The sequence below is a fragment of the Chiroxiphia lanceolata genome, chromosome 2 (assembly GCF_009829145.1).
Source record: "Chiroxiphia lanceolata isolate bChiLan1 chromosome 2, bChiLan1.pri, whole genome shotgun sequence".
NCBI classification, from domain to species: domain Eukaryota; kingdom Metazoa; phylum Chordata; class Aves; order Passeriformes; family Pipridae; genus Chiroxiphia; species Chiroxiphia lanceolata.
In genome coordinates this window covers 90,989,672-91,004,723 of record NC_045638.1, presented here as the reverse complement: position 1 = coordinate 91,004,723, position 15,052 = coordinate 90,989,672, and the positions used below count along the sequence as shown (strand labels likewise).

The window sequence follows — 15,052 nt, the reverse complement described above, 5'->3', positions numbered from 1 at the left end:
ACTAGCAGTTAGCCCATAAGGAAGCCTTCCCAGCTCTGGCAGTTTGTGCTGCTCCAGATAGTGCAAGTATCCTGCACAAACATGTCATGGCTAGTTGTCAGAACAGCCAGCTCACAGTGAGCACAGGGAGTTTTACCAGTAATAACACAAGAGTTGTGTTACTGGTGCCTGGTGCTTCATGCCGAACAAAGCTACCTAGCACTTCCTACCCTCGCTGATGGTAAGGGCCTCAGACTGCTTCTTGATAAACACAGGCTATTTACCTTTTGTTAGTCCTGGAAGCTGAATTAAAAAAGAATCCCTCATTACTAAAGTCTTCTTTAAGATCTGCATTTTCAGAGTGTATGGAATGTGGTTCATCCACCTCAGTCTAAGGAATGCTGATCAGTGAGAAATCCACAAAAAGGTGCGCCCTCAAGTGTGTTCATGCCCTAGGGGAAGGGGAAATAGGATCAGCTCACAATCAGCTTAATTATGTGTGGGAGGGGCAATTTCTTTAGACTCATCCTGCTTATATTTATGCACTATTTTGGCTAACACAGCTCATGCTAAGGCCTCAGGTGTGCTGGGAGCAATGCCATTACCTCAGTGTGAGAACACCACACAGGCAGGACAGGTGCCCAGAAAGAGGTAAAGGGCCATTATGCAGCCATTGTCACCTGCAGATTGCTGGCTCCTGCAGCCATCTTCTTTGTAATATTAGTTTTTACAACATTAAGCATGTGGGGATTTTTTGCTTGTAAGTGCACAAATTAATGATTATGAGTTCTAAGTTATGAAACCTTATGATTTGAATGGTGAATAAGTGAATTCATGTGATAGACTAGTCTAGCTAAAAGGGGATTGAGCCCCTGTTTGTCTTATTGGTTGTATGTCTTAATAAGCTCATGAAATAAAGTTTAAATCACAGGGTATTTTATCCTGTAAATTTGGGAGATCCAAATGGACCATGACAAGGCATATGATCTGATAGTTCCTCAAAACATGGAGTATATCCTAGTGCTGCTCCATGTGCATTCTTTGCTAGACATCTTGATGTCATCTTTTCTTGATATCTTCCCTAATGTCAAGGAAAACAAAAGGGTAATGATACATAAGGACTTGTTTTAAGGACAGAAGAATGTTGAAGATTTTCATGTAGAAAAAACTTTGTTTTCTGCTTTCTTTTAGATTATCTTGATACAAGTTTAACTATAGTGAATAATATGAATAGGAAAACATCTTTTAATCCTACTGTTGATAGAAATTCAGCCTAGCTGTTCATAAATCATCTTATGCAACTGCAGAAATAAGACATTCATTGATTTTAAGTCTTTTATATTATTTGTTAATTTGACATATATTTGTTGCCAGCTTTATTTCATAGAGTTGGATTGAGAGAAAATTGTGTTGTCACATTTTGCATGTACATCAATATAAGTTCATTCCTATAACCACACTGCTCCCAAAACTCTTTTTTAGCTTCATTAAACAGTTTCAAAAGCTTGCAAAAATGTAATAAAGATTGTTCTGTGGATTCAAGTATATTTGTAATAGTCAATAGTGCTAAAGCAATGGAGAAGCCCACATACATCTTAATGATGGAAGTTTATTAACATTTATTTAAAATACTTTATCTTTCTCTATGAAAAAGTGAAGATACTCAAGTTTTCAAATGGAGAAATAAAGTTTATTTGTGCTTTAGCTTGTGAGATTTTTTTCTTGCAAGAAGTACTCCAATTACCAACAGAATATCAAACATCACCATAAATAAGGGTGTTTATGGACTCAACTCTTATTTATGGTTCCCTTCTTCTTTGCCAGAGTAGAAGTGTTTTCAAGTGAGTGTGACTAACTGTATGAGTTCTTTTCTTAGAGTGTGATAAGAATTATGAAATATAATAGGGTTTGTGTACACTGTTGCATAGTGAAAGTGGCCTGATAAACAGATTATGCTCATCAAACTACAAAAGAAGTTGTTAGTGTCACTCAGATTCAGCCAACTTTCCCCTCCATGTGTAACTGTTTGCAGCTTCTAGTCAATCTCAGCCCATATGTAATGACATTATTGGAATAATCTGAACAGTGCAAAAATGGAGAGTTGTGACAGATATAGAAATAGTTGTATTCTTTCTCAACCACAATCTGAGCGTGCATACCAAATAAATAGTTTTATCTGTTAATTAAAACTATTTTAAATATTGTTGGTTTATATGTCTATCTTGTAGTATCATCAGACAAAAAGATTTCTTCCTTCTCCCATACAGTCCTGCTAGCCTCATAGAATGCAAGCTGTGTTCCTTAGTCCTGCCAGTGTGTGACCCTCACTTTATTCACTGCCAGACTATATGTTACTTGTGTATTGTTTGCAAAGTCAAATACTTTGCGTTTAATTCTTTTTTTTTTTTTGTCATATGGATAAGACTGGGACAAAGAAATTAATTTCCTCTGGTGGTCATATGTGAGATTTTGTACAGAGGTGCCAGAAAGCAAACTCTGCTCTTAAATACTTTTATCACCATGTGATAAAATACAGTTTCAGACTGGTTTTAAGGTTTTGCTGACTTGTCTTCTTTCCTTAGTTTTTTGGTAAGCTGTCAAATACTTAATGAGCAGTATCTTCTTCCCAAGAATGAGTGGCAGACAGCATCCTTTAGGTTTTCTTTGCAGCTGTGCTGTAAAGCGTGCTTCTTCACTTACATGAGAATTTAGAGATCTATGGCTTTTGCTTCCTCTGCAAAGTCTTTTATTGACTTCAGTGACAGCAAATTTACTCAAAATCAATAGTTTGAATGTTAAGCATTGCTTAGGTGAAGGGAAAGCAGGCATACTTGCTGGATTTCACTCTGTAGCATTGCAAGTTGACTAAACATTCTTTCCTTGACTTTCTATTCTGTTTATTTAAACCTCCATCTAACTCTCTTCTGAATGAGGCAATACATTGTCTCTTGTCTGCTATTTCCAGTTTTGTCTTTTATCTCACCAAATTAGTTGCATTGTTGATAGACAAGAGGACTTATCTTTGTGCCAACCTTTCTCTTGTACCATTTGACTCCTAATGGTGTCCGTTCTCCCACTGGTTCTCCTTTTTAAAGCAGACACAAGCTGGTCTTTTAGCAGAACCAAAGGATGAATAGGCCTGCAACATCCTTGATGCTGGTAGTTAAAATAGAAGGCATTAAAATGTAATAGAAGTTGAGATCAGCTGCCTGAGGAGTCATCTGTCCTGCAGGACAGAATTTTCAGGGCTTCTAAGTAGTGTGATACAAAAGACTAAACCTGGATGAATCAGAGAACATGGATTGCTGAACTGAAGGAGGCTATAAGTATAATACCTCTCATTCTGTATGTGCATTTGAAAGAGCAGAGGATAGGATTTGTAGGATGAGGTTGTGTAGTTCATCAGACCAGTTGAGTGGGTGGGGAAGTCTGAGAGTTTCTTGTGTTCTTAAACACTTATAAGATGACAAAAAGTAGTAATCTAAAGATTTGATAATGGAAATTTTAAATGGTTGCTTTGTTATCTGGAGACCAACAAAACTACAGCCTTACCACAGCTGAGATGTTTGGCAGGCCTAAATGCAAAAGGACTGTGATAGGTACAGAAAACATGTTTAGAAATGATGAATTTTAATTGAGTGCGAAGAGGAAAAGTAAGATGAGAAAAGGGGAAAATGGAAGTAATCTGTAAGAGTGTTATATGGAAATTACAGAGCACAATAGGGATAAGCATAAGGATATCACAAATGGTAGGGGGAGATAGAAAGTCTGAAACAGTGCTTGATTTAACTAATCTGCAGATTTAACTAATCTGTAGCTTTTACCTACCTGGAGGAAAGCCAATTATCTGATATCGGTGATGTTGAAGGAAAGAAAGATACCTGGGCAGCTATTGCTTCTTCTTTTTATCATGATATTCACTAAATACATGAGCAGAAATGATCTGCTACGCATGAGAAAACATTTCTTCTCTTACCCCCCCTTTCCTTTTCTTCTTTTCTTTTACAGGTAGATTCTCTGATTCCCCACCAGGAGGAGCACAGAGACAATCTTGCATATACTGGTTCCAACAACGAGTTCGGTGAGTCGAGACAAGAAGTTTTAGTGCAGGCAACAAAAGAAGTGGAAGTTTACACTGAGCATAAAACCACTTTATCAGAAAAAAAACCCATAGGGATGCACTACCGTGTCAGGAGCCTTCAGTATGATCAAGCACGTGCAGGTCCTGCAACAAAGAAAAAATAATCTTCTTTACTCTGGGCTGTGAGTGGCTGAACAGATTCAGTTTCAGTCAGTAGGCCAGTTTCTTTCCCTTCCACCCTCACCAATGGATGTTTCTTGGGATGTGCAGCCCATTCCTTAATTTTGTTATATCTACAGTAAGAGTTTAGAACTGGTTCAAATGAAAAAAAGAAGCCATCCAGAAAAAATGAGATTGAAATTCTAGGCCTGAGTAGGAGGGGGATAGCACCAAATCTACATTGCCAGTAGCGTAACTGTGATGGCAACAGTCTTGTGCTGTGCTGAAACTTCCAGTACTCTCATTGAGCAAGAAACACATAAAGTTCTGAAACACCATCAAGGGATCTCCTGGAAGCAAACCTATGACTCAGCCCTAAATAATAGTAGCATTCAAAATTCTATCAATGAAGTGTGCTAAGAAATTCCTGATTTATGAGATAAATAATTTTGCAACATCTCTCAATGTCATGAAACAGATGAAATCCATGCTGAAACCCACACTGAAATCCTTCATTATGTAACTTATCCTCACTAGAAGAGTTGTCTGAAACTGAATTGACCAGAAAGGAGGTTATGGAACATGCAAATGATATTAAATGCTATTATCAGATCTCTTTCAAATAAAAATACTGTGACAGCACAAGTCTGAAACAGCTGGCTTACAGACAGGAGTGTGTATTTTCTCATGTAAAATGTTCTTGATACCCATGATGGGAAGATGGCAAATGTAACACTAATTTTCAAACAAATTTGACATATATAGGAAAAAAAGGGCATGTCTTCTACATTTTTTCTTGGCTTTTTTCCTCATGGGGTAATAGTTAGGAGATTCAAACAAATTTTTTCTGAAAAAAAAAAAGTTATATTTTTTGTAAGTTTTTTTAATTGTATGTGTAATATTGTATTTTTTTCCTGAAGGATGTATTTGTATTTACTGGACCAATTCTCATCATATTTCATTCTTGTAAGTATTAACATTGCTACTAATACCTTTTTTCCCCACACCTTGCAATTTCAGAGTCACACAAAAATCAAAAAATGACTAGCTAAAGGGATAATCCTGGCGTTTGTTGAGAATCGTGCAGCTATGGGACACGAATATAAATGAGTTCATATGTATCCTTGGTACACAGGGCATACAATATCTGAACTTGCTGGTCCAGCTTCATATAATAACCTGTTGGGATGCAACAGCATTTAGTGATCTGAGTCTACCGATAGCAGGGCTGCATTTTTTCAAAGCATTTTAGTTTTTTTATGTTCGTGGATGCCAAAGCCACAAAGGTCATGTCCCCGACATTCATTCCCACTGAGAAGAAAGTAAGCCTATCACAGCATTGAGCTGATGATTGCCCAGGTCATATTGCGCTCAGAGCGACAGTAAGACATTTTGATGCTTTATTTTTACAACTTCATTAGGAAGACCAACCTCTCTCCAAACAAACTCACTGTCAGGATTAGGTGATGAGGTCTCTCCCTCCAACTCCCCACACTTAGTAGTCCTCAAACTAATATACCTAACTGGACTAGGTTTTATTCCTCCCCTTGCTTCCTTTGAGCTTGACTTAACCACTAGTGTGTAAAAGGATGTTGTGAATCAGATTCTCCACTTGAAATTCTTTCTCTTTGTATTAAATATTTAAATATTTATTGATCAGACATGGAATCTGTTCCATGTGAAAAGACTAAGCTATAAATTTATACTTTTTATAGAGTAGAAAAACAGTAGTCATTAATCTCTTGGTGATACCCTACAACACAGTGCACTACGGAGTTGGTTTGTCTGGATTCAGATCCCCTCTTGAAAAAACAAAAATACGTGATTTGAATCTAGATATTGTCCTTGAACATTTTACCTGTGATATTGCTGTAAACCCCTTCTCTGCACACTGTCCCACATAAACCCAGGGGAAAACTGTATATGTTCTGTGTGAAAAGGGATTTCTCCTTCCAGCCCATTTACCTGGATCTTAGGGCAACTTTTACAGCATGTCTAGTTAGGTACTTCTTCAGCTACTTCACACACTAGTTCCCCTCCTCATCAGCATTATGTTGGCTTTGTGAAATCCCATTCTCAATACCAGCTCTGAGATCTTTCTCCTACAGATAAAGAATCTGTGTACTTCTGAGTCAATACATTGAATGCAGCGTTTCACAGTCTCCAGTTTCATGACAGACATATATATCTCTGGTACAATAGTTCCAGTTCCTTTTCCGTGAAGTTCTGCCAGCGCAAAAATAAAGAACTGTGGAAAATGTAGCCCCTAAGGATCACCGTAAACACCCGCTCATTCCACCAGATGGTATCCTTTCACTTAAATAAGAAAGAATAGTTTCAGTAGCACAGACCTGAGGTTGCTTAATATTAGCATTGGTCTCTGGGCCCACATTTCAAAGCCATAGATGGCAAATATGACAACTCTGTTAGTTCCCACTGTGCATTCAAAATGTCGTGCTAGGACAGTGATGAGTCTTTTTAACATAGGTTAAAAGACTGTGTCAGAATCAGTGGTATCACTCTGGATCCTGGAAAATGCATCTATAATTAGTACAGGTACTGCCAGACAACCACTGGACAAAAGGTCACTAGATACTTGCTTCAGGAATAACCCGAATTTCCTTCACTTTTGCTGCATGTTAAGGCTACAGCAGGTTCCCATATAAATTCCCAAAATAATATCATGCATACCTGTTCTAACAGGCAGAAAAGGAAGAAAAATAATTAAGATCTGACCATATGTATTGTATTTTTCCAGGAAGAAAAATTTCATTAGTAACCAATGCAAAAATAAAAGTACTTTATTTGATTGCACTAAACATTTTTTGGTTTATTCTGGAAATAAAATATCAAAAGCTAAAATAAAACATAGAGTGGTAAATAAAAAGACTGTTGCCATGTGTGACAATAGAATAAGAAAATCTTCCAGCTGAGTCAGTTTGAAACTTTCTGTGTGTTGTCAACACCTGCACAAACAAGTGTTTGCTTGACATTTCTTGCAGGAAGGAGCTTGTTTTCAGCATAGATGTAGCTGTTACAGAGATCTCTGCTATTGGTTTAAGAGAAGCATGTGAAACAGACCTATATAAGTCCCTTCCAGGGGTAGGTTCACTGACTACCAAGCCAGAAACGAGGATGTGGACTGCTTGGTGTGTGGCCATGTTCTTCTTTGGAGCAAGTAAGGAACTGGTAGAGCCATAATACCTGCTCTGCTGCTGGGATAATGTAGCTTACTTGTTTTACTGATTTTTTGTTTTGCTCTTTCTTATAGGAGCTAAAATCACCCAAACCTCAAGTCTTGTGGTGAGAGAAGATGAGAAAACTACTCTGAAATGCAGTCAAAATGATAATCACAATAGTATGTTCTGGTATATGCAGCAGCCAGGGAAGGGGCTGCAATTGATCTATTTTTCCTATGGTGCAAATGATAAAAGAGAGGGTGACATTCCCGAAGGATTCCAAGCTAACCGGCCAAACCTTGCAGATTTCAGTTTGGATATTTTATCTGTGAAGATGAACAATTCAGCTGTCTATTTCTGCGCCAGCAGTTTGGACACAACACTTCAAAGTCACTTACTCTCTTTACATAAACCTCTCTCCTTTCAGAACTTTCCCTCCACTCTCAGCACAGGAAAAGGGTGTGTAGGCTAATAACCTATTCACAAACAAGGTGTTGCCAAGAAGTTGGAACAAGAATAGGTAGAAATAAGACCTAGATAGAATAGGTACGTGAAGTGTAGGCTAATTGCTGAACTCCTCTGATCAGCCATTTATCCCCAGTCTCATCAGGACAATCAATAAAATTGGTTAATCAAATGCAGACACAAAATAAAGGAAATGGAAACTGCAATCTACACAGCCACAAATTATCATCCCCTAAGCCATTTTCTTACCTGACACAGAACAATTACTTCATATACATAAGTCTGAAATACTTTGTAGATAGTGACTTCTATGGACACTCTCATTCCTTCCTGAAGATTATCAAGTAGTGAAAACCATAAAGTTTTCCACTGTGCTTGGAAATGTTAGCCTAATCACAACAAAACTCTAGAATTACCATCAGCAACAGTGATGAGAAGGAGCCTGAACAAAAGATGGTGCAAGAATAGAAGCTGAACCGAATTAATATGCAACAGATTGGATTGAAGTCACCAAAGAGGAGCCATTACCATGGCCTGCAAGTGCACTAATGCAGTCCTGAAAAGTTATATGTATATGGAGGATATAAAGTGGAAAGGGATATAAAGGATATAAAGGATATAAAGTAGTAAGCAACTTAGAATTAATTTTTTATTTACTACATAACCTCGTCCTGATTGATTACTTGAGGCTTGCCATGAAGAGTCTTGTGTCTCACACAAAAAACCTTGCAAAAAGACTTTCCATCACCAGCATTCTCTCAGGTGGTGTCATTGATGCAGTGGGAGTAGTCATAGCCTGAGATACTCTTTGGTGTAAGCTTTCCCTGATGACAATATAACAAATTGTTCTAAATTGTCCTAAACAAAAAAAGCACTAAGCAAGGTTCTTGTGATGTATGAAAGTTACCTGCATAATTTGCTAGTTCTGAAATAAAGAAGAATAATGATGTGTTTCCAGTTTTGGAAAGGTTTAAATAAAAAGTGTAGAATGGGAACATTCCCTTTATAGACACAACATCCACAGTAACATTATTCTTATCAATCTGAATTATGTCAAATTATATTGTAAATGTTGTAGGGCAAAGGAGTATTATGACATATGAATGAAAACCATACTGACCTTTGAGGGAAATTTTCAACTTGTGATTATTGTGCAGCATTTCTTCATTGGGAAGGGAATTATTGGATTAGAGGCACATCACTGGAGAAAAGGTGGAAGAACCTTTATTTGAGCCCTTTAAATATCAGCTGACTGACTAGAGGGCAACTTCACAGGAAAGCAATTGAACAAGAATAAGCAGTAAATCCTTTCAGCAATGAAGGGTAATTGTATGTTTGGTTGTGTTAGCAAGAATGCAGTTAGCATGTTGAAGCACTTTTGAGACTGTATTTGTAATACCAAGTCTATTGTCCATATACATCCCTGCCCAGTACAACAGAGATATCAAAAATTTTGGAGTCCAGCAGAGGGTCAGTCACTAAGATGATCAGAGAACTGGAGCAGAAACGTAAGAAGAGAGGTTGATGGAATAAATTTTGTTCATTATGGAGAGAAGGTGGCTAAAAGATGACTAATTGCATGACTCCAAACAAAGTTTGGAGTCTTAGAGGGGAACAGTGGAAGCAAGTGGAAACAAGCTGCAGCAAGATAAACTCTGATGAGACATAACAAAAAACACTTTGTCTTGATGATGTTTCAGCACTGGAATAGGTTTCTAGAAGACCTTGTCAAATCTCTGTCCTTGAAGATATTCAGAGATCACCTGGATAGAGCTCTGAGCAACATGATCTACCACTGGAGTTAGCCCTGTTTTGAACAGGAATTTGGATTGAAGAGAACTCCAGAAGTCCCCTCCCATCAAAATGTTTCTACAAATTTCTGATTATCTTGCTTTGCTGATTTGAGATGCCTAGACAAAGCATGAGGGTTTTTTTAATTTGTAAAAGTAGATCAGCACCTCCCCCAAACCCACAAATCTTCAACTTTTTTGTATGTTGCACAACAGAAAAGCAGCTGCACATGCAGGACCCCATCTGCAGACTTGAGTAACAAGAAGACTATGTGATAACTTGAGACAAAAAAACCAACAGCTTTCATAAGGCCCCTTATGTGTCACTGTTTCTGTCCAACCGTAAAATGGTGAACAGAAAGCCACATCCTGTGCCTGATCCTGAGAGGTTGGGGTGGTGTTGTGGTAAGGGAGGCTGATGTATTATCAAAATGGGGTTTTTTTGAGTAAATGTCAAACCGCATCCTGTTTTGCTAAAATTCAACTGCTGTTCCCTTAAAGAGGTATTTTCAAACACATTTTGGCACATAACCTGCTCTCATTCTGAGGTACCATTTTCTGTTGAGGCCTTCAGAGACATTTTCCCCTGCTGCTGACTCTATACTAGACCAAAACTCCATTCAGGCTCTCCACTTTATGCCTCCTACTCCTTCTGCCTTTCTATTGCATTCTCAGATATTCTGCTTCCAAAGCTCCCCAAGGACTCCTCTACCTAGGTCTGCATTATTCCTACCTCTGTTTAGGAAAACAGCAGTGCCTACCAGCAAAAACAAACACAGGACACATTGAGGCACATATACAAAAGTCATATCTCTCTTTGCATACACAGGTGTATATGTAGACAAACAAATTCCCTGTCAAGAGGGGAAAACATGAAGGGTTTAAATTTCTACTGAAAATACTGCAGTCCAAAAAAAAAATAGAAGAAAAAAAAGGAGATATTATTTAAGCCCAGATGTGCATCAGACCCTCTTTAAAGTGCTCTGTTTGCACAGTCATTTGTGTAATAGAGGGTGTGTGTGGGAATGAGAATTACATGGCTTGTAGCAAGCTTAGAGAAGAACAAGATTGGATTCCTGTGCTTGGTCTCAGTTTCCAGGGACTGACAGATATGAGTTCAGTGTAGGAATATTCTTTTTATTACAGAATCTTAAAGGAAGTCTCTGTTATTTGCCATAATTTTTTCCTACATAGAACTGTTTAGTTGTGTCACTCCTCCAAAACGTAGCTTGTCTGCTCCAAAACACCTATCCTCAAGTTTGTCCTTCATTCACTTTGACCAAATTCTACCATAACCACTATGCAAATCTATGTGTGAGGTCAAGATTGATCTGTGTTTTTTTGACAGGCTTGATCAATGCAGCCATTTCCACCAAATGTCCTTAGAAATTATATTCATCTTAATGTGTTCCCAACTGAGATGGAATTATTTTTAAATATTGCATTCTGCTGTGCTCTAGTCTGTTCTAACTTCATAGAACATGAATAATAAGGCATCTTGGGAAAAGAACTCATAATCTGAATCCAAGGACTTCTCTTTTTTTATCTTTGTCACACTCCCTGAAATGTGCCCCTTGCACAGCCTTCTCATGAGTCCCACTTGCTGAGAACTGTTACTTTTGTTTCTTCTCCAAAATACTGGACATTGGCACAGGACAGCCTCATAGGGTAATATCAAAACTACTCACACCTATCCTGGATTAATGTTCAGTGATAATCACGTTGAATCATTAATTTTTTTTTTTTCAGAATAATAACCAAATGATAGCATAAAAGCAGCCCTCATTTTTCTGTTAGTAGTAAAGCACTTTAGTGTCTGGTGCTGTAGTTTGACATCAATATCCTCACAATTTTTAGGAATCATTATACATACTACAGTATCCAGTCTCTTTCATTTGAACCCGCTCTTATTTTCTTTCCCTCCAGCCTCCACACCTTTTGGCAGTTCCTCATGAATACATTTTACATCCTTCCTAGTCCTTCTGCCTTTTCCTTTCATGGACATACATTCTATTTGGATAGAACAGTGGGAGATAGACTGCAAAAATAAGAGGAAATCATAATGATTAGCTCATTCCATAAGCAATTTAATTTTGTGACAGTCTTGGTCAGTCACACAGTTCATTTCTTCTGGAAGACAGCCAGTAGACTGAGCACACGCTGAATAAAGTCTCTGGGAGCTCTGCATTGTAGAAGTGGCATATATTCTTCCAGAATGCACTTATCTGACTTGAGGTCTCTTCTTCTTTGGTCTTGTCTCAACCTTCTTATTCCCTTCAGTTTATTCCATTAAGGTTGCCTGATTGCTAGCTTTCTTCACAGTTTTATTAATCTGTTATTTTTAACACTAAAATGTCCTATTCACAGGGCAAATTCAGTAATTGGTGAATTTGTCACCTTCTTCTTCACAGTCCTTTCTGTCTCCTTATTTCTTGTCTTTCCTGAAGCGTCATCTTTAGCCTTCTTAGTGAAGCTCTGCTGACTTCTCCTTTTTTTTCCTTGCCTAGAACAGTGAGACATGCTCCTTATTCAAAATATGTTATTACTGCTGACCTTCATATGAAATTTGCCTGAGAAGCTTGTTCAGTCTTTCTGTTTCCTAATCTATCATACCCAGAATAGCCACTCCTGAAATACTCCCCACCACTGAAAAGAGCTGTACTAGCCCCTGGAGATGTAGTATGCTACTTCACTTAAGTAATGTCTACTGTGTTGAAATACTAGGACCACTGGGAAGATCCTGTTTATCCTCCCCTTGCAGTCCTTCACTTTTGTTACTTTCCTTTCTTTAAAACTTAAAAAAAATAAATTTTCATTTAATCTGTTTTGATGTTAAGCATCCTCTTTGCCATGACCCTACAAATATTGCTTTTAGGCATAGGATTTAGCAAAACATTGACTGGTAAACATCGCAGACAATGACTTTTCTTTTTTTAGGCAAGTTGTCATATATCCTAACTTTTTGCAGTCCAGCAAACTGAAGTATAATCACATAGCCTGACATTTGCCCTCACTCCTTACTTAATTCTGCAGAATTTGGAATCACCTAATGGTAAATCCCTTACCCATGGACATTCCTTCCTGTAATGCGTGTAACAATTGGGTGTCTAACTCATGAACTCTGTTTTCTCCTCTCCCATAATAAATGTTCTGCTTGCCTCAAGTGAGGAAGGACACAAAACTAGGTGTACTTTTCAAGTACTTTTAAAGGTTTATCATAGCCACCAGAAAGATTTTCTACTGTATACATTTCATGTGAGATGTTGTTTCAGATATGAAAAGGATGGCTCCCACAGGAAGCTCAGTACCTCTGGCATGTGCTAACAAATATGTTTGTCAAGGAAGGTGCAAGAAAAGCTGAGATACACTCAGCTTTGCTGTCAGACTTTGCTTATTACTCAGAGTAGCCACTGTGGTCTGTTGTCTGAATTTGAGAGAGAAACAATAAGAAAATAATAGTGTGTATCTGTTGTAACAGTTAAGGTTTTCAAGGGTCAAGGACGAAAAAGCCTCCATTAACTCCTTGGTTCCCTCTCTCATCACCTTCCCATCTTCTGTGATCTAGGAAACTTTGGGCATGGGAATTCATCAAATGCGAGGAGTATGGAGTTGTTTATTTTCTGTTCACAGGACCCTGGAATACTGACTTGTGCCAACAGATAATATTCCCCTATTCCATGCCCCACTTGGCACTGAAATTGCTCACCAACCTTTTTTAATTCCTTCACTCCAGATTATATGCTTCATCCTTTTTTTTCAAATGCTATTTCCTAAGTATAATAGTCCCTTGTTTTGATTTTCAGACAGCAGTTCCTCATCATCAACCCTTCTTCTCCTCCTCAAATACATAATTAGAGGTTTAATTTGTCCCTTAGTCTATTTTTCTATTCCGGAATAGAGTGTTAGTGCCTTGATCTGCAAGTTAGCTTGTGATTTTTACTCCAAGAATTAAAACACCTTATTTGTTCTTCTAGGGGCTTTCCTAGAACATGTCTGTGTTTCTCTTTGGGTTTTTTTCCCTTCTTCTGAATTGTAGTCTATTTTCTTGAATCTTTCAAAAGCAAAAATGACCTAGTATTTTACAATGTTCAGGGCAAACATGGCAAGAAGTATTTATGAAAACAACAATTGCAACTGGAAGACTGATCATCAGCCAATCATCTCTCTCACTGATACATAGAGGAACTTATACATGACTTGACTAAAATAGAAAATATAAATATAAAAGGAAATAACTGAAAGGAAAATTGTTTCTGGGCTTCCTTTGTTTTATTTCAAACATACTTGGTAAATAACATTTTGTTAATTGTAATAGTCAACTTGGTTTCTCCTCCAAATTGCAGTGGTTCTGTGTAAGCACAGATAAAAATTATTGCCTAAATTTGTAAAAGCTTACAGATTGTTGTCCAAATGGTCAAGATTTTTTCTCTGTGCTTAGTTTGTGTAATGGAGAAATCAACTCAAATTTCCTTCTTAATAGTGACGCAAATGCTAAGACTTTTTGTGAATTACTGAGGGACAATTAAATTGTTTGGTTGAGGATAACAAAAAGTGTTTCATAGAATCATAAAATCACAGAATTGTTTGGGTTGGAAGGGACCTTAAAGATCACCTAGTTCCAAACCACCTGCCATGGGCAGGGACACCTTCCACTAGTCCAGTTTGTCCACATCTTTTGAATGTGAGACCCATAAACACATTTTTGAAAAAAGTATTTTCAGGAAGCAGTTCTCCATTTTGTTTGAAACAGCCATAAGACTACATAAATAATTTCTGTAATAATTTTTCAATATAGTATTTTCTCTTGTTTTGAAGTGGTTAGGGGAGATTAAAGGAGTTACACGTACAGAGCAGGAAAAATAACCCCATTTTATAGGATTATACCCATCTATCCTCTAGCACTTAGATATAACATTTTTTCCTTTAATGACATTAAAAAAGATATGCCACCTTCTTCTCAAACCTGTCATCAGATCCTTTTGAAACAAACACATTAACTGTCAGGCAACCTTTAATCTATTCACAAAATTTTTCTTCACTAACACAATGAGTGTGGTGCCATCACCAAGCTAATCTCAAGTAAGAATACAGTGAGAGACAAAGCAGCTACCATGCCTCTCCTGAGAGAGTGTCACTTTTCCTCTGGCTAGAGTTCTGTTTCCTTATGCATCTGTTTTGTCTAGAAATTAGCCACTGGAGTGTGCAAGCCTCTGAAGCCTGCAGTGTTGGCACACAGTCTAAGTACAGGATGAGTCGTCTTCTGTTCCCATAACAGATAAATTATTCCTATAAAGATTGTCAGTGAATGATCTTTAATGTGAGTTCCCTATGACACCACTCATCACTGAAAGTTGTGTGGTAGGACATTATTACTACAAAAGATCAAATTAAAAAACAAC

General features: G+C 37.6%; 1 gene segment (V, D, J or C); it reads left to right on the top strand.

Annotated features, from left to right (window-relative positions):
* Positions 1 to 7,349: 7,349 nt before the first annotated feature.
* On the top strand, positions 7,350 to 7,870 carry LOC116782518. The segment is given in 2 exon segments: positions 7,350 to 7,397; positions 7,491 to 7,870. Coding segments are annotated over 2 exon segments (423 nt in total).
* Positions 7,871 to 15,052: the final 7,182 nt, after the last annotated feature.